Source organism: Toxorhynchites rutilus, chromosome 1, assembly GCF_029784135.1.
Source record: "Toxorhynchites rutilus septentrionalis strain SRP chromosome 1, ASM2978413v1, whole genome shotgun sequence".
Lineage (NCBI taxonomy): Eukaryota > Metazoa > Arthropoda > Insecta > Diptera > Culicidae > Toxorhynchites > Toxorhynchites rutilus.
In genome coordinates, this window is record NC_073744.1 from 144,825,446 (window position 1) to 144,838,396 (window position 12,951).

The 12,951-nt window shown below is 39.8% G+C and overlaps 1 protein-coding gene across 1 annotated transcript; it reads right to left on the reverse strand.

Annotated features, from left to right (window-relative positions):
* Positions 1–1,913: 1,913 nt before the first annotated feature.
* Positions 1,914–3,255, reverse strand: LOC129761493 (odorant receptor 67d-like). The gene is made up of 3 exons (XM_055759215.1): positions 2,395–3,255; positions 2,091–2,336; positions 1,914–2,024 (listed from the first exon to the last, which is right to left on the reverse strand). Exons 1-3 carry the CDS (start codon positions 3,253–3,255, stop codon positions 1,977–1,979), a joined length of 1,155 nt encoding a protein of 384 aa, XP_055615190.1. The 3' UTR covers positions 1,914–1,976.
* Positions 3,256–12,951: the final 9,696 nt, after the last annotated feature.

Genomic DNA, 12,951 nt, shown 5'->3' on the forward strand with positions numbered 1-12,951 from the left:
GCAAGTGGAGCAAAGAAACTTATAAAAACTTGGAATTAAAATTGGTCCGTACTTCAGGACGGTGCTAACCAAACTCTCCCTTGCAAGAAAGTTACGAAATTGGAATTCTCGTTACGCGGGATTTTCACTGTCTAACTTCTGGTTAAGTCTTGGGCGGTTTGTTCTGCAGAACGTCGAATACTGACCGGCAACACACTCGCGTCGTAAGGTCGGCGTGTTTCGATCGCGGATAAACTGAAAAATAAAAAATAATAAAGGGTGTGTCACATCAAATTGCATTACGGAAAAAACGCTGTAGAAATTCGCCCAGTAGACCGATCCTTTTGAAAATTTTAGACAGTAAAATAAAAACTATTAAACAACTTTTGGCATTTTCTTTTTATTCATACTTCGAGCCCAAGTCCGTATGCTCGCACCTTCCTCTTTACCCCGTCCATAAGGTTCTGTACAACGTCAGGTTGTAGTTTTTTTTGAACAGAAATCCATTTTCTCTTGAAGTCCGCCTCCGATTTGACAACTTTTGGGTTCTTCCGGAGGGCCTGCTTCATAATCGCCCAATATTTCTCTATTGGGCGAAGCTCCGGCGCGTTGGGCGGGTTCATTTCCTTTGGCACGAAGGTGACCCCGTTGGCTTCGTACCACTCCAACACGTCCTTTGAATAGTGACACGAAGCGAGATCCGACCAGAAGATGGTCGGGCCCTCGTGCTGCTTCAATAGTGGTAGTAAGCGCTTCTGTAGGCACTCCTTAAGGTAAACCTGCCCGTTTACCGTGCCGGTCATCACGAAGGGGGCGCTCCGCTTTCCACAAGAGCAGATCGCTTGCCACACCTTGTACTTTTTGGTAAACTTGGATAGTTTCTGCTTGCGAATCTCCTCCGGAACGCTGAATTTGTCCTCTACGGAGAAGAACAACAGGCCCGGCAGCTGACGAAAGTCCGCTTTGACGTAGGTTTCGTCGTCCATTACCAGGCAATGCGGCTTCGTCAGCATTTCGGTGTACAGCTTCCGGGCTCGCGTCTTCCCCACCATGTTTTGCCTTTCGTCGCGGTTAGGAGCCTTCTGAACCTTGTATGTACGCAGGCCCTCCCGCTGCTTGGTCCGCTGGACGAATGAACTTGACAAATTCAGCTTATTGGCGACATCATCCCGGACCGAACTTCTCGGATCACGTCTAAACTGCTTAACTACGCGCTTGTGATCTTTTTCACTGACGGAGCATCCATTTTTGCCGTTCTTCACCTTCCGGTCGATGGTTAGGTTCCCGAAGTATCGTTTTAGTACTCTGCTGACCGTGGATTGGACGATTCCCAGCATCTTACCGATGTCCCGATGTGACAACTCCGGATTCTCGAAATGAGTGCACAAGATTAATTCACGACGCTCTTTTTCGTTTGACGACATTTTTCCAAATTTACGAAAAATTGACAGTGAAGCATGGCCAACGTGATCTATACACTCTTATCTGATTATAAGCGATAGCTGAAGATATAATTCCTAAAAATTAAATTTGATGTGACACACCCTTTAAAATAAAAATTTGATGGTGCATAAAGGGGAAGACACGGCTGTTCGAATTTGGCATAGCGGAAATTGAAATGGTTTTTTTTTCGTAGACTATTCATTGAGCTACTGAAGCAAAAATGAGATTTTTTTTTTAAATAAAAAAACAAACTACATTAATTCATGAATGAAGTAAATTTATTAATATATTCGAAGCTCCAAAGTTCTTAGAAATTACAGTCTCATGAATATAATTTGTATAATTCAAATCGAAAAGCTACCAAGCAGTTTCTTGGGCAATCCAGTGTTGTATTCAATCAGGCAACATAGTATTATATTATTTAATAAGCATTTTGCATATCTGATTCAAAACGTAGCATATGAAGCTATGTCTTTGGTGTATTTATTATCCCGCCCTCAGATACGAAGTCGAGTGTTTCCTCTCGTCGATCTAAACGTGTTATCAGTTGAGTCTTACAGATTCTGCAGCATCATGAATATCGAATAAATCATCTTGTAAACCTGTTGGAAGAATCGATCATTAGTTGAAGGAGAAGCAAGCTTCAGAAAGTGCTTAACACTAAATACCGAGACAAATAGATTCATGTTTAGCGGCACCAATCCCCCATAGGTTAGCTGTAACGTTTGCTGGGATCTATGCAGCATGAATTGAACGTTCTTCCGTTCCAGCGCTGGCATCTTGTGCCAGGATATATCGTAAATTCGATTGTTAAGCACATCAATCTTCACTTCGATTAGAGTTCCCAGGAAGGAAAGCAAAAATATTTGGAATGTCGCAACAGAAATCATCATATAACCGGGCATCCAAATGTCCTGAAAGTGAGACATGGATCAATTACGGATTTCATTGCACATTATGGAACACACACACAATATGAAGAACAAACAATGTAACTATGACCTGGAAAGCATTGCAATTTATGTCGATGAATATTTGAGTCGAATACAGGTTCTTGAGAGTCAATATGAAATTGTAAAGCCGTTGCTGGTAGCGAACAATTTCCTTTATTTTATCGTGAATGGCGCTGTCCATGTTCTCGCCGTCACTTGTGACGATTAATTTGTCCAGATCGTCCAGTTTGATTACCAACATGTCGAACTGAATGCAGATATTGAATATCAGCGCGAAGAATACATTTTGGGAAGCAGTCAGTCCCGGAGGGGTCCACAGGATGCAGCTGACTTGATAGGCATAGTTCAGTTGGTATCCGCTGCGCGAGTCGGGGTCGATGAATGGCAGTATCACTCCGAAAGGTAGAATTTTCAGACCATTCCACAGATACACACACAACGGAAGGAATCCGGTAAGCACGCATCCTCCAATGAACGTGATGGTGTAACAAGTGACACATTTTTTCAGTAGCTTGGTGTAACGTAACAGCACTGATTGCTCTCGGCTATCGGGAGTTGCCTGCCTGTATGTCTCTTTTGCCTTGATCACCAAGCCGCTCATACTGTGCGATTCCTTGAAAGCGAGTCCTAATCGAGCACATCCTATGGTACCGTAACATAATGTCACCAGCACGAAGGTAAAATTGAACGCGTCATCCCGAAAATAGTACAGATCAAAAAGTGACACAACCATGAACAAACAGGCAAGAAACACTATCAGAAAAGTCATCGGTGCGAACTTGAAGTCACGGCTGTAGGCATCCCAGCCTATTACTCGCAAAATAGAATGTTGCTTATTGATTATCATCTCGAACTCTGGCTGCGCTTTTTTGGTAAACATTCTACGGATAACACAGTGTGTGGTTTCGAATAGTGCTGTATTAAGAACTGCGGAATTCGATGCAAAATTTGAGCGCTATAGTTTCTCAATTCAAACAGCATGGAATAGTACTTCATTCTGAGAATTCAATTAATTAGCTATTCACACTAATTATAATTATCCATTGTTTTATTGCCCTGCGAAGTGTTTTGAAATGCAGATTGCAATTGTAGCTACGTTTAAAACACTTAAACTACCTTACCTACGCCTTTGATGGTCTGAAAAAGAGTTCTAAAATAAGCTTGATGATGACTGAACATCGGACCAATCCACCTGGTGGGAAGACGAACATTGTGCATATCATTATGTCTGACCTTGACATTTAGTACAAGGTTTTGTCAGCAGTTGAAGGATGCATTGCAGCAAATGATAAATTAAGTCGATTGAAACAAATGTGGAATTCTGGATCGAATGATATTTGAACTCTTATTATGGACAGATTCATGCAGGTGAATCGAATACTTCTGCCAGATGAACCATGCAGGATGCAGCACGAGCCAATCTTTAATTCGTTTATGGCTCGACCTTGCATCAGTCTATCAAATTGTGCTTTCGATTGGGGGACGGAGCCTCGCATGCCCATATCAAAACAATCACCGATTAGTCATATTGATATCTGCATGTAAACTATTTCAAAACATGTAATATTATGATATTGACAAGTTCTGCATCGCAAAATGTTGATCTTGATAAGCTCTGAAAGTCGTACGAAGACAGTTTTGATGCAGAATTCGAAATATAAAAGTTAAAGCAGAAAACCCGTTTCTTCTAATGCAATTTAGAAAAAAGCGCTAAACCGATTATATTGAAAAATACAAATAAGTTTTGTTCTACAAAGTTGTTTAAAATAGCTGGGGCTATAACATTGTCGAACTCTATTTAACTCTATTTATAAAGATAACTAAGTTATTTTTTTTATTTCATCGACAATTTTGATCACCCTATTTTTAATAACATAAAAATGAGCGCTCTATCATATGTAACAACTTTGTCTAGACAGTTTTTGCCTAAGAATAAATATCTCCCACAAAGTTGTTTTTAGCGCTTGCTATCTTGCGTTAGGGTCGCAATGAAGAATGTTTTTTTATTCTAACTTTTATATTTCAAATTTTACATCAAAACGGTCTTCGTACGGCTTTTAGAATTAGTACCAATATTTTGCGATGCAAAATTTGTCAATATCTTAATCGTGCTCAAAGCCAATGATGGGTTTTCACTCAAAAACTCATGATTTCACTTTTGATTTACCGTTCTGAATCATATTTCGGACACTTATTTTGTTCTAATATCTTGAAATGCTTAATGCACTGATGATATAACCAAGGCGCGTAGAAGTATATCCTAAGGTGGGCCAACTTGCTAAAACCACTCTTCAGCCATATTGGAAGTCTACTGTGTTTTGTTTGTAAACAAAACACAATACGCTTGTGCCCAATCTCGCTCGTGATCAGTCTGTCTCTTTCACACTTCAAGGAAAAAATTCCCCTTCTGCTTTCTTCCGTACTGTTTTCATATACCGCTCCCCTAACCAACTTAGTGACGAAATGGCCTCACCTAGTACCATAGACCCGTCTTGGATATAACTATCAAATTAATATCACAATTGCTTCTTTGGTTAATCCCTTGGTTTCATTATCATTTCACATGAGAACTACATTTGAATTATAACATAATCGGCAGAAATCTTACAACACTACTCATTATCGTTTGTGTATGACGTTTCTTTAGCGTGAGCACGTAGAATTTACCCGTTCATAAATATTTAAATTTCTCCCATGTTTCATCAGTTCTCATCATCGTTAACAGTTTACTGTGATTGCTTAATAAGTGTTTCGCAGTTGACTGTGCAATATAAAATCAAGTGTAATGTAATTTTCGTCCAAAAATTTACAAAATAAAGTGTCCGAAATTTGAATTCAATCTGTCCGAAATTTGATTTAGTGTCCGAAGTTTGATTTTTATTCGCTTCATTTGAAAAGCATTTTTTTCGATGTTTTTTTTATGTTTTCTATCAAATAGGTACCAAAGTAGAAAGCTTAAAAGCATATTGAACTAATTTATTAAAAATATCAACCAAATAATTCCTGTGCATAAAGTTTAGAGCTGTTTTCTGCATCATATACCTAAAGCGTTCGAAATATGATTCAGAACGGTACTCAAACACAAAAAATAACATAGTTTTGAAAATCACATATTATATAGAGTGAAATTTGTTCTCTCAAATTCCGTCAACAAACATTTTCTATGTTTGCCCAGAAAGAATGACAAACAATTCAAGAGAGCGTATTTTTTGGGAAGAAATATCAATAACTTTGAGTGAAGTTGGGATACTGACAAGATCTACATCGCTAAATGTTCTGAAAGTCTTTTGAAGACAGTTTGTATGTAGAACTTGGAATATAAAACTTAGGACAACTTAGGTCAACCCTGGCAAATCCCAACCGATCATCTTGACATGAAGAGGATCCTATGAATCATTCCCGCAGTCATATCATTGTGTATGTTCATAAAGTTCCATGGTCAGTCGACGTGAATTATTGCACTATGAACATCATAAAAAATGAGTGATTTTCGCGATTTTTGACGTAGGACTACGTCTTTCATTTTTTCACCGGGGTGTAAAATCAAAGTTTGCAAAACGAAAGCGTTACGCCGGAGACCGATATTTTGAGCGTTAATAGCTCCTAAACAACAGAACGGAATGGTATGACAAACACTTCATTCGAAAGATAAAATGTCTACACGTTATAAACTCGTTGTTTCAATAGCCTTAAAATTGCTTTCAAAACAGGCTATTGGAATCACCAATCGTTATATAAGCGAACGCCGCTCGGAAATTCACTCAGTTATAATTGGACAGCGATTGGAGCATGTTGTCGCTGTTGTGATGAAGCTAACTTCGTTCATCATGAAAGCGCCGATGAACGGTGTCACCAAGAGCCTGTTTGTGCACCTTAGGCCAGAATCCATTAGGAGCAGAGTGATGTCACTGAGAAGGCGGCCAAGAAAGTACCAGCATCAAAAAGTGGTTCCGCCGCCACACATACACATACACGCGGTTTTGTGATTTTTAAGGTGAAGGTGGAAGCTAGCTATTGTAGTAGTATAGGTAAACCCACGTGTAAAAATTAGGTAATTGTATTTGTGAGAGAAAAGCAAAGCACACGTAAACAGGTCAATTCACTTATCAGACTGTGTGGCGCTTCATTGACACGAGTCTTTGAATACATTAAAAAAAAAGGACAATTCAATACTAAAGTAAAATGTATGAACTGTGGAGGCGATCTGGCGTAGTGGTAACATCCACACCTCTCACGCAGAGATCACGAGTTCAATTCTCACTCCCGACATTCTTCCAAAAACGGAAGTAAAAGTGACGAACCAGCCAAAATGTGTTGAAAGTCACTATAATAGAGAAAAAATAATGTATGAACGATATGTTCCGATGAACAATTGCAAATATAAATATATAAAGAAGGTGTATTTGCACATATTCACGTTGGAGAGCCTTAACCCTTCTCTTCGTTGGCCGAGGCATTTTGATTGAATGTAATACTTTTCCGTTTACTGTTTTTGAAAGCATAGGCAGCCATGGCAGTGTTCCGAGCTCTGCAATACAATTCTCTCACCCAATGTTGAAGTTGCTAAAACTTACATTCTAGACCAATTAAACGTAAAAATAATAATTGTATTTTTTTTTTTTTTTTTTTATCTTCGCTTATTTTTCGTCGGCCTATTTCCGCCACTTTAGTGCCAATCACCGACATCAGGGAGGCGACTCCACCTGTTCCTACCTATCAGACTCAACAACTCATGAGCCGGGCCAACTTCTTTTACTTCCGCTCCGAAGGAAGACGTAACCAGAGATTTTTCGCCTCAGAAAATCCCAACGACGCCAGCTGGGATTGAACCCAGGCCGATCGGATTGTGAGGCTGTTACGCTAACCATACAACCACTGGCGCCGTCTATAATAATTGTATTGATATCAACACAATTTTATTCTATTGATTTTCATGCCATGAAACGGTATGACTCAGGAATAACATTTTATTGAGTGGTTTTCATAGCTGCTGTCTGGCATCAGTGTCGAAAAAATAACGATGCTTTCACCAACACAAACAAAACCATTGCCGAAGATTGAAAAATGAAAAATTTAACTTTCAGAGCACTTGCTCGAGTTTTCCGACGTTTTTCATTATACAGTGCGACAGCAGATGAAAACTTAATATCTTGTGAGTAATCGATTAGAGTTTGGTTGATATTACTTGATGGGAAATGTGCGAAAACGATCATTTTCTTCACGCTGTTTCGCAAAATTATTGATTTTCTGGCGAGGGGTGAGGGAGAGAGATGAAAGAAATGAGCACCATTGTGGCAGCCATTTGTGGCTAGCTTCCACCATCACCTTAAATCAAGTGCAATTAGCGGGAAAACTTCTGAAGATTATTCTTCCCCATCAGTAGAATATGTTCGTATCCAATATAGGATGCGCGCGCAACGGAAAATGTTTAGCATCGCGAAAATTATATAATTTTCAATCGATTATTGCTCAGTCGCTGAAAGTTTCAAACTCAGAGAGTTTATTCCCCTCTACTTTGCCTTCCTAATTGCCATCGTAAACCACACCTTCTCTCGATTCAATCAGCATACTTAAGCGATATTCTGGTGGTGAAACACATTCAGTATGTTTCGAACTGTGAGGGAGCGCAGAAGAGCCGATCCATCAGGAGGAGAAGAAAAGGCGACCAAGAGGGTACCAGCATCGAAAATTGTTTCCGCTTGCGCCACACACACACGCATACACGCGCGCATCTCTTTTCGTTCGTTTTCGAGAAAAAATCCGGGAAAAAGTGATTGTTACTGAAAAATAATCTGCCAGTTCCCCTTGGAATTGAAAATTACATGTAAGCGAAAGAGTTTATTTAATGTTTTCTATCCATATAATACAGCGACCAAATATATTTGGTTTTGTGATTTTTCAATCAAGTGCAGTTAGCAGGAAAACTTCTGAAGATTATTCTTCCCCATCAGTAGAATATTTTCGTATTCAATATTAGATGCATAAAACCTTGTGCCTCCAACGTAACGCTCTTGATTTCGAAGTCCCCCAAATATTCATTTATTCATTCATTCAGAATGGATTCAGATTCAACATCAAACAAATAATCACTAAATCAACGATAGTCCTACGTCACCATTGCGGTTATACCATAGATATAACCCACTTTCTGTTTTTTCATTGAGAAAACAAATTAATATGATTATTCTGATATCACAGTTTTTTTAGATACTAGCTGACCCGGCAAACTTCGTCCCGCCCAAAATTTGTTTTTTTTTATATCAATACCTTCAAACATTCTCGTTTTCCTACTAAGCGCACGTTCATGAGTCCAATCGCAGAACTGTTTGATTGATTGATCTTCTAATTGACCCCGTTGAATTTACCTTTTATTATAAAATTCCTAGTACTTCTACCACAACTCATCATTATGATATCAGATTATTTCAACACAACTCATCATTATGATATCAGATTATTTTGTCTCGTTCAAGATTTTTCAAACACTTGCAAATAACATGTTTCTCCGTTACATGGAATAAATATTTGATACAGAAAACATGATAGAATAAAGACAGCCCCCCCCCCCCCAATCTCCCCTTAGAGAGGGGGAGGAGTGTCTATTCACCATAGAAACGTTTCGTGTCCCCTAAAATCTTCACATGCCAAATTTGGCTCCATTTGCTTGATTAGTTTTCGAGCTATGCAGAAATTTGTTTTTCATTTGTATGCCAGCCCACCCTAAGAGAGGGGGGAGGAGTGTCGAGCCACCTTAGAAATGATTCTTTCCCATAATACCTCCACATGCCAAATTTAGTTCCGTTTGCTTAATTAGTTCTTGAATTATGCGGAAATGTATGCTTCATTTGTATGGCAGCCCCCCCACCCCTCTCAGAGAGACGGGAGGAGTGTCTATTCGCCATAGAAACGTTTTGCGTCCCCCTAAATCTTCGCATGCCAAATTTGGTATTTTCTTGATTAGTTTTCGAGTCAGGCAGAAATTTGTTTTTCATTTGTATGGCAGCTCCCCCTTATAGAGAGGGTGGAGTGTTTAACCACCGTGAAATCATTTATTGCGCCCTAAAACCTGCATATACCTAATTTGGTTCTATTTACTTGATTAGTTCTCTAGTAATACAAAAATTTGTGTTCAATTTGCATGGTAGCCCCCCTAAGCGAGGGAGAGGAGTATCTAAGAGGAGTATCTAACTACCGTAAAAACATTTATTGCACTCTGAATTCTCCAACAATGCAGAAATTTATGTTTCATTTGTTTGGCAGACCTCCAACCGCCATCAACACCCCCCCCCCCCCCCCTTAGAGAGGGGGTGGAGTGTCGAACCACCATAGAAACATTTGTTACACCCTAAAACCTCCACATGCCAAATTTCGTTTCATTTGCTTGATTGATTCTGGATTCTGGATTGGATTGATTTCGGATTTTCCTTTATCCCATGACAATTTATATAATAACAAAATCAGTACACATCTGGTTATGTTTAACTATTTTTAGTCTATCCATTTTATTAGGATGACAATTTTTACTTTTTCTCTCACTACCCTCTAACCTCTAACAGTACGACTCCCATATCAACATTCAACATGGCCGCGAAACCATGTTGAATGTTGATATGGGAGTCGTACTGGTCGGAATTAATTTCCCTTGAAAGAGATCATCATATCTTTCCACACCAATAATTTTTATTTCTACCGAGTACTGCTATCTGTTATTCATAGACATTATTCGTTTAGAAAAAACAGAAAGTGGGTTATAGTGGGTGGGATTCCCTTCTGGCCTAGGGTGCACAAACAGGCTCTTGGTGACACCGTTCATCCACGCTTTCATGATAAACGAAGAGCTTCACCACAACAGCGACAACATGCTCCAATCGCTGTTCAATTAGAACTAAGTGGATTTCCGAGCGGCGCTCGCTTATATACCGATTGGTGATTTCAATAGCCTGTTTTGAAAGCAAATTTAAGACTATTGAAACAAGTTTTTGGATCAGAAAGTAACAAGTATAGAACGCGTAGACATTTTATCTTTCGAATGAAGTGTTTATCATACCATTTCGTTCAGTTGTTTAGGAGCTATTAACGCTCAAAATCTCGGTCTCCGGCGTAACGCTTTCGTTTTCGAAACTTTGATTTTACACCCCAGTATAGAAATGAAAGACGTAGTCCTACGTCAAAAAACTACCACATGATTGCATAAAGTATTCCGTGTGATTCCTTTCGAAGGTGCCTGAGAACAGGCATACGAACATAAAGAGTAAAAATTGTCTTCACTTCCATGGATTGATCGTAAATCCAATGATCCTAATCAGTTTGTGTACGACTTATGAAGTTGTTGAAAATTATTGCAAATCTCCAAATCTCTCATACATTCCAGAATGGTATGCCTATAGCTTTTCAATAAAGATCGAAAATATTTGCGTATCTTCAAGTGGTCACTACTCCAACATCCATCGGATTCCACATGCTACGATACAGGCGGTCAACTCTGTTTTGCACTGCGGGGTACCCACTCCAGAGGACTAGCAACTCCTCCCAACACGAGGGCGTAGCAAAATCGCCTAATCCTAATTTAATTAAATACATCAATCTTGATATAAAATTCGCATCGTCAATATAGCATATGCTGCTACACTTGGTGCTTCCTCCGAGCCTGGTGACAGAGCAGAGGGTTCCACACGATATGTTGACGGTATCAAAACGCGGCTCTCAGCTTACCGAGCAAGGGACGATCCCACGATTAGATGCCCTTACTTGCTGCTGCTGTTGCCATCGCCTAATTCGGCAGAAGAGGGGTTACCGAAAGTCGCATTTCTGTTGGGCTTCAGTTGGGAGTTATTGCCAGGCGAAATTAGAACTGAGCACATTTCCAATTTTGCACGCAACACCAATTTTCAAATTAATTCGATCCTTGAGACTGTAATTAACTGTACGCGCTCTGGGTGAGGTAAATACAGCAGGAGAGTGGAAGCGGAAGGTGGCGCAAAGCAATTCAGTTCGGGAGGATTATACGGTTATTTAGAGGCTTGAGTTCTTCGCACTCTGACTGGTTTCTAAACTGTATGACAGAGTGTTATATGTGAGGCGCACTTTGGGAGCAGATTACGACGGCAAATCGAACCGTTTTGAAATCGATACATCGACAGAGAACAACCATCAGAAGATGTTATTGGAAGAGACGATAATCACGGTCTTATGTCAACCTCAGTGGGTGTTGAATGGGCCATAAGTTTAGCCAAACTGGTGATTGAGTTACGGAATCCCCAATATGAACAAGATTTGTTTCCGTGAGTGGGATGAACGAAATGTTGTTGTTTGACTAGTGATTCCATATTCATCAGACCAAATTAGTAAAACATAAACATTAATCTTCAACGTTTATTGGCAGATATGAATAGCTACTTGAGATGACCCATTGTTGTACACAAAAACTAACCCAGCTTCCCGTAGGTCAAACAATCATACCATATTGAAAATCAACTAAAAGGCGTGTCGTACTTCTGATATGTCTCACGGGAATGATTTTCAATTACAAAATGTGTGCTGGTTCCGCATCACAAAATCGCCTGTTTTGGTTCGTTGATGGCGGCGATTTATTGCACACCGTGAAGCAGCACTTGTTGTTGCCCGACAAGTCCCAGGAAAGAAACGCACAAGAAGACACCGGCTCGTAACTCAATTCCATTCCCGAAGAAATTCGAGCTCCGTTGAGGAAAAAAGCAAACATCAGAAAGTCAACCGGGTTGTGTTTCAGGTTCCATGGTTTCATGAACTTGTTGGTTCGTTTACGGTTCGTCTGGTTCGAGCTTTCCAGTGTGTGGTGTTACATTTTTAAAGTTTGCGCTTCAAATAAACACTGATTTCCGAACTGCTAATTTTGGTTTTCGCAATGAACGATTAGAAGCCATACGAGTTGCGGCAATTTGTGTTCGCCGTTTTAGAGATCCATCTCAAAACATAACCACAGCGCTTGTCTTAAATGAAGACAAAGGCATTCGATTGCCAATTCCGTGTACTCTCATACTGAACCCTGAATACCGTAGACGCAGAACCAATGGTGTCCGTAGTAAATTTAAAGCACTCCTCTGGGAGGTGCTGTGGTGTTTATTCGGGGCTTCATTCGATTGTTTGCTTCTGTGAAACCATTACGAACCTTGCGTCTGAACCCGTTGTGGGAGGGAATGCTTACCAAGTTCGGTTTCTATCGAGATGAATATTTAGAGCATCACTTTCCTCTTCAAACATAACAGCCGACTCTCTGCAGCCATTTACGACTACTACTGTTTCTGCTTACATGCTGCAGCCAAATAGCCACAAGGTTGATTGAACGAAATGAATTTCGTCCCATAGAATCGATTACGCTCCGGTTGCCGGTGGGGTGCGTTTAGTGAACCAGCAGATGTTCTCCATAGTTTATAAATTTCAGAATTTTACAATAAATTTAACTGAAACATCGGGAGCCGCGATTTTCCAATTCCCTCAGCGTGAAATGATTAATTGTGAAAATATTATTGTGACGTAGGACTATGTCTTTCATTTAAGGCTGCCAAAGTAAAAAACAGGTATATAGGTTATTATGACA

Bases quoted from the DNA above. Each gene is read 5' to 3' on its own strand.
- LOC129761493 (XM_055759215.1), bottom strand. From the start codon at position 3,255: ATGTTTACCAAAAAAGCGCAGCCAGAGTTCGAGATGATAATCAATAAG. The intron at 2,337-2,394 runs GTGTGTGTGTTC...TCTCACTTTCAG, and splicing joins CATTGTTTGTTCTTCATATT to GACATTTGGATGCCCGGTTA. The intron at 2,025-2,090 runs GTATTTAGTGTT...TTCTTCCAACAG, and splicing joins ACATGAATCTATTTGTCTCG to GTTTACAAGATGATTTATTC.